Source organism: Delphinus delphis, chromosome 11, assembly GCF_949987515.2.
Source record: "Delphinus delphis chromosome 11, mDelDel1.2, whole genome shotgun sequence".
Taxonomy (NCBI): Eukaryota; Metazoa; Chordata; class Mammalia; order Artiodactyla; family Delphinidae; genus Delphinus; species Delphinus delphis.
In genome coordinates this window covers 42,846,221-42,852,076 of record NC_082693.1, presented here as the reverse complement: position 1 = coordinate 42,852,076, position 5,856 = coordinate 42,846,221, and the positions used below count along the sequence as shown (strand labels likewise).

Below are 5,856 nucleotides of genomic sequence, written 5' to 3'. Positions count from 1 at the left end.
CTCGGATAGGTGGGGGGCTCTTGGGGTTCCCCCGAGCAGCGGTGGGGTGCGCCTGGCCCAGCACCCCAGGCAATCAGATCCGTCTGCTCCTCAAGATTGCAGTTTGCTCTCTGCCTCCTTCCCTCCTCCAGTCACCTTTAAATGCATCTTTTACTGCAGCACCACATTATATTTGCAGATCATAAAATCCACCTCTCGCGCGCACCAAGACCGTCCTGACATTACTGTTTTATGACCTTGACTTATTGTGGTCACCTGGATAATATTTAAATCAACGTTATGGTCTCTCACTTACATTAAACCCGCCAAGAGACGTTCTAGAAAGGCTCTAGGAGATGAGTCAAACACAAAACACACACATCCACACACTCAGCCTCTTTGGGGGGAGGGTGTCGCTAAAAAAAACACTAAAAACAGAAAACCACCCATTTGAGGATCATGATTCTGGAAATTTATTAGGATTTTTTTCTCCATTAAGGAAGCTACATGCAAAAGATACAACGTACAGAATATCTTTAAATAACACAACTCCCAGACAGGGACAGGGCGATATTTGGGGGAGGGGCACTCTGTCTTTGCTTCACTATGTTCTATTTTAAATTTAAAAAATTTTTTTTGCTCCTCTGGATGGAATTTCTGAGATGGCAGTGCATGGGGGATGTGGGGGTGCTGGGAGAATGGGAGAAAAGCAGAAGGCAGTACAAATACGAGACTTCAAGCAGATTCTCAGAACGATTGGGAGGTGAAGACACAGAGAGGGTTTGGTGCAGGCGCTGGACGCTACGACAAACACACAAACACTAGCCGAACTTTCCAAAAACGTCTATTATTCTCAGGAGGAAATGCAGCAAGGAAGGAGCGATTCTGACTGTGCTCTTCGAGATTACAGACCTTCTCTGGTTGATTTTTTTCCCTCTTTTTCCCCCTCTAATCGGGTGGATTCGACCTTAACTTTGCCTGGAGAACGGGATGCTATGTGTGAGTGCGTGGGTGAGTGAGGGGTTGACACACACACCAGCCACACTCCCACCCTCGTCTATGCGGGCACACCACACCCCACAACCCAGCACCCCATTTCTCATGCTTTAGGTGGACACATCTTCGCAGCAAGAACCATAGGTCCCTTGAAAGGAGTGTCTGAGGTCTTTGCCTTTTTTGCAGGCGTGTTGCATTTATACTCAGGGAGGAAAAAAAATATATACCACCAGGCACAAAGGGAGGAGGGGCGGGGAAAGGAGGGAACGGGGGGAAGAGGGTGAGTGGGAGGGGAGCCCCCTCGCTCAGGTGAAATTAAAATTGGAGGTCAGTTCCCGGATTCGATTCTCTCGGTTCATTTTCTTGAGTTTCATTCTGCGATTTTGAAACCAGATTTTGACTTGTCTGTCTGTAAGGTTAATGGTCTTGCTAATCTCCAGGCGGCGCTCTCGTGTCAAATACATATTGAACAGAAATTCTTTCTCCAATTCCAGCGTCTGGTGTTTAGTATAGGGACACCTCTTCTTCCTTCCGCTCTTTGCTGTCAGCCAATTTCCTGTGGTGTTTTCTGCCTTTATCTCCTCTGTTAAAAATAACATTATTTACATAAGTATCCCTCGAAGAGGCAACCCTCGCAGCACTGCAGCCTTGGCCAGCTTGCAGTGGGGGCAGCTGAGGGAGCACAGGGGAGCTGTTCTCGCCCCACAGGCCTGGCTGGTGGGGTCCTCCTGGCCTCAAGGCTCTTAGAATTTCTTTGGGGTCTAGACTTACAGGGGAGAAAGACAGAAAGTACTTGCCTCCAACGCGTCTATTAAATTTAATCACCCAATCCACCTTGACCTAGCACGTTCTGAGAACTCCTGCTCTCCCTCGGCTTGCTGGCCCTGGCGTGCACTCTAAGCCTCCCCAGACCCCGCCTCCTCTCTGTTCCTTTCCAGCTCTGTAAAAATCCAACCAGAAGGAAAAAGTGTTTTCCAGGCCTCAGACCCGGTGGCAGAGGCCACCTCGCTGCCCAGAGCAATTTCCAGAGAGCTCTGACCCCTTTCAACACAGTGGAGGGATGTCGCCCCAGACTCTGCAGCCAGAGGCCATTGCAGCCGTCTCTGCACCAGATCCCCAGCCCTGGCTCCCACCTGAAGCGTCACAGAGTGACTCTACCCCATTGGATCTCCCATTGCCAGCTTTTCCTATCCCGGCCATTTCCCCCAGGAGTAACTGAGGCAGGGAGCTTGTGCAGGCAGCGGAGGTCAGGGGCAACAGCTATGGGGCATGCTGAGGAGTCCTCAGTCAACTGCCCTGGCCAGAGACCTAAGGTCAAGGGAGAGAGATCCTGAGGAAATGCAGCCTCCTGGAAATCTCCTGCCTAGTCTATGTAGGTACGTATGCATGCATGTTCATATGTATTTCTGCAGAGATACACGCTCCTATACATATGTACACACACAGGGATATGTACCCATGTGTCTATTTATATCAGGAAATGCTATAAGTGTGGTGTGTATTTCCCTTTCCCTTATCTACAGCTTCTCCCCCCCGCCCCCCGCACAAATTCTTGCTGAAATGAACCAGCCTTGCTCCTCAAGCAGCAGAAGAGACCTTGGCCATCTTTTCTAGGGAAAAACCCAGAGTCCAGAGACCCGAGAGGGACACCCAGAAAAGGACTCTGCTGATGGCTCTGTGCTCTATCTCCCCTTCTATGCCAAATGAAACTGCCAGGTTCCTGGATCTTAGCTTGATGGGGAGTGGGGTGGGGGCCCTAGGGGAACCAGGAGGCATCAGAAAATGCAAACTTGAGGCTGCAGTTTTAAACACTTTAATGTCCTTAATTCTGTTCCCACCTCTGCACCTGCAGCCTTCTGCCAAATTGTTTAAAGGCTCTCCACATCTAACTCTGTGCCATTTATTTTTTATTGGGGTTGTTGGGGTCTGGGGGAAGGGGAGAAATTACAAGTGGGGAGTCCGGCCCAAAGCCCTCTTGCCTCTGGCCTGGTGGGGGCACCAAAATGAGGGGGGCAGGCAAAAAGGGAGCAGGCAGAGTCAGAGGGATTAGTTGGGGTGGGAGGGTTTAGATGGTATGGGGATGGCAGGGGAGAAAGGGGACCCTACCAGAATGGGGGCAGTTTGAGCTAGGAGGTAGGCTTGTTAAACTTGACTTTGCTTTTGGTGGGGCTAGAACACAGCTTTTCCTACCCTAAATCTGCACCCCAACCAAGCTCGGGGTATGGGGAGATGGTATAAAATTAAACTTTTGGGCTGCACACGTGCCACCAGTAAGGCTTCGTGGGTATGCGTGCCTCTCTCCCCCTCCCCCTCATGAACACACCCGTGCCCACCTTCTGGCTAGGGTCTCCATGGGCTGATTTGCCAAGGCCACCTTTGATTTGCAGAGGATACCCAAGAGGATGAGGGTCTGCCCTCACCCGCCAAAAGAGTGCGTGTGCATGTATGAGAGGGCATGCGTGAGTGTGTGTGAGTGTGACACAGGTCGCCTCCAGGCATACGTGTGGACCGCATCCATATACAAACCGCCATAAGACCTAGGCCGCCCCCAGTCTGCTCAGTTTTCACTGTTTCATCTGCCTCTGCACCCAAAGAGCCCTTCCTACACACAGCCTCCAGTAGCCAGTGCTGTGGGGAGCAGGTTTATCCCCTGCCCGCCCCACCAGTTGGGCCTTTTCTGATGCTTTTTGCTCCAACTTTTCAGGGTAAGTCCCCTCAGCCTCCCTCCACTGCTCCCGTTTCCTCCACATTTTCTCCAGGTGTCAGAGAAGGGTCCTGAGGGCCCCCAGTACCTGCAGCAGAAATGAATCTTGAACCCCGAGCTTGAACTCTGGCTAGGCTTTCCCTCGCCACCAAAATTACAATAAAATCCAACCAAAGCCTCACTCCCTTTCAGGAGAAAACCGCTTACCATGCACACAGAAATTTCCCAACCACTCATTTGTAAGCTGCTTTTGGAAACCAACGGGAAAATTTTTTTTAACGTAACTATAAAAAAAAGGAAACAAAATTTCAAAGGGGAGACAAAAAACCTACAACATTCCAAATGCCCTGTTCCAACGCCATACGCAGCCTGGGCGTCTGGGGGAGGGAGGGACGTGGAGGGCAGCCCTTCACCTCCACCTCTTCCGGCCCCAGCACCGCTGCCAGAGGCCCCCGGCCGAGCCAAAAACCGCAGGAGCCCAAGCCACACGCACAAATCAGACCCACAAACAACAAATCGCGCCTCGCAGGAAACAATTTTCAACTGGGAAAACGCAGTAAAGCGAAATCCCCCTTCTCCCAAGTCTTTCCTAGTCCCTGGCCCAAGATCGCCATTTTAAGCTTTTTGCATGCTTCTGACCTGAGCGGGGGTGGGGGTGGGGGAGGTGGGGGAGTGGGGGGGGCATCAGCCTCCCAGGACACGAACGCAGAGCAAGCAAACCAAAGCCAGCACGCGCCCGGGATCGGTCCCCCGCCCTGGGCAACACAAGACGCTGGAGGCTGCCCGCCGTGCGCACCACCCCGGCCTCGGCGCCCACGGCCGCTGCCGCCGGCACCTCCACTTCGTCGCTTACCTTCCCTAGCCAAATGAGGCGCCACCAGCCTGGCGCTCAGCAGGCACGAGTCCCAAGCCGGGGTCGCATTCCCAAGACCGTCCAGAGCCTCCTCGGCCCAACCCTCTCCCTGCCCCCGCCCCGGCCATGAAGACCAAGTGCCCGAGCGTCCCACCCGGGCCACGGCCCAGGCGGCCTTACCTTTCGCTTCGTTATCCGAGGTGTCTGGGCTGGAGTCGGCGGTTTTGGCCCGATCCTTTTCGCTCTCCAAGGGGCTGCCTTTTGGGCCCGCCAGGTTCTGCTCGGTCTTGATCTCATTGGGGCTGGGGGTCTGGCTGTCGGACTTGGGGGTCTCAGGGAAACTCACTTTACCCCGGAGCTGGGGAGACTCCAGATGTTCGGCGCGCGGGTTGAGACTGGCCCGCTGCTCGAAAGGGTTTTCGAAGTCGTTGGCCCCGGCACAGTGGGGCGGCTTGTCCAGCGCGGAGTAGCTCGGGCTGGCGCGGTAGTAGCTGGGCACCGGCACCTCGTGCTCCCCGAGGCAGGACTCCTGCAGGGGGTGGGAGTAGAGAGCTGCCTCGGGGCCACTTTTCGCCCGCTTCTCTGCGCTGTACATGCAGCAGACATTCTCCTCCTTGACACTAGGTGGGTAGGAGCAGGAGGATAGCGGCCTGCCAACAGGTTGTTCCAGGCGGTAGGCGGCTTTGGGGTCGCCCCAGGAGTCCAGCTGCGAGAGGTAGGACGGGTAGGTGTTGAGGGCGAGGTTGGGGCTGCTGCCCTCGTCCCTCTTGGAGAGCGAGGGCGCGAGCCCGCAGCCCCTCATCACCCCGCAGTTGAAGTCACTCCCAGATTGCATATACATGCCTGCGCTCCGGCTATAGCGCTCTCCTCCGCCAGGCGCAACCAAGGGCTCCGCGTACGAGTTCGGAGTTACATTGCGAGGGCATGTCATTTTCAGAGAGAGGGGTTTTTAAGGAGCAATACTACTGCGGAGGAGCTGACATCTTTTTTTTTCCCCATCCGGGAGGGGGGGCGGTTGGAGGGGCGGGAGGGAAAAGAAGAGGAGGGGGGGAAATATCAGCTCCATAATTATCCGCGCATTCGGCCCTCACCATGTGACGGCTAGACCAATGGGATTTGAAAATGGCCTTGATGATTCAGACGGCCGTGACGTCAGCGGGGTCAAGTTGTCTGCAGGCAGAGCGCGCAGCGTGGAGTAACAGCGCCACCTAGCAGCCGCCTCGAGGTAGGGGCGCCGGAGCCCTTCCCCGCGAACAAAGGAAGGGCCCCCGCGGCGACTGGGGCAGGAGCGGGGTGGAGGGGGATGAGGGGGTTCTAGGGAGGA

General features: G+C 54.7%; 1 protein-coding gene across 1 annotated transcript; it reads right to left on the bottom strand.

The window, feature by feature from the left end:
* Positions 1-436: 436 nt before the first annotated feature.
* Positions 437-5,516, bottom strand: HOXC10 (homeobox C10). The gene is made up of 2 exons (XM_060026252.1): positions 4,713-5,516; positions 437-1,558 (listed from the first exon to the last, which is right to left on the bottom strand). Exons 1-2 carry the CDS (start codon positions 5,461-5,463, stop codon positions 1,281-1,283), a joined length of 1,029 nt encoding a protein of 342 aa, XP_059882235.1. The 5' UTR covers positions 5,464-5,516; the 3' UTR covers positions 437-1,280.
* Between the last annotated feature and the right edge of the window lie 340 nt (positions 5,517-5,856).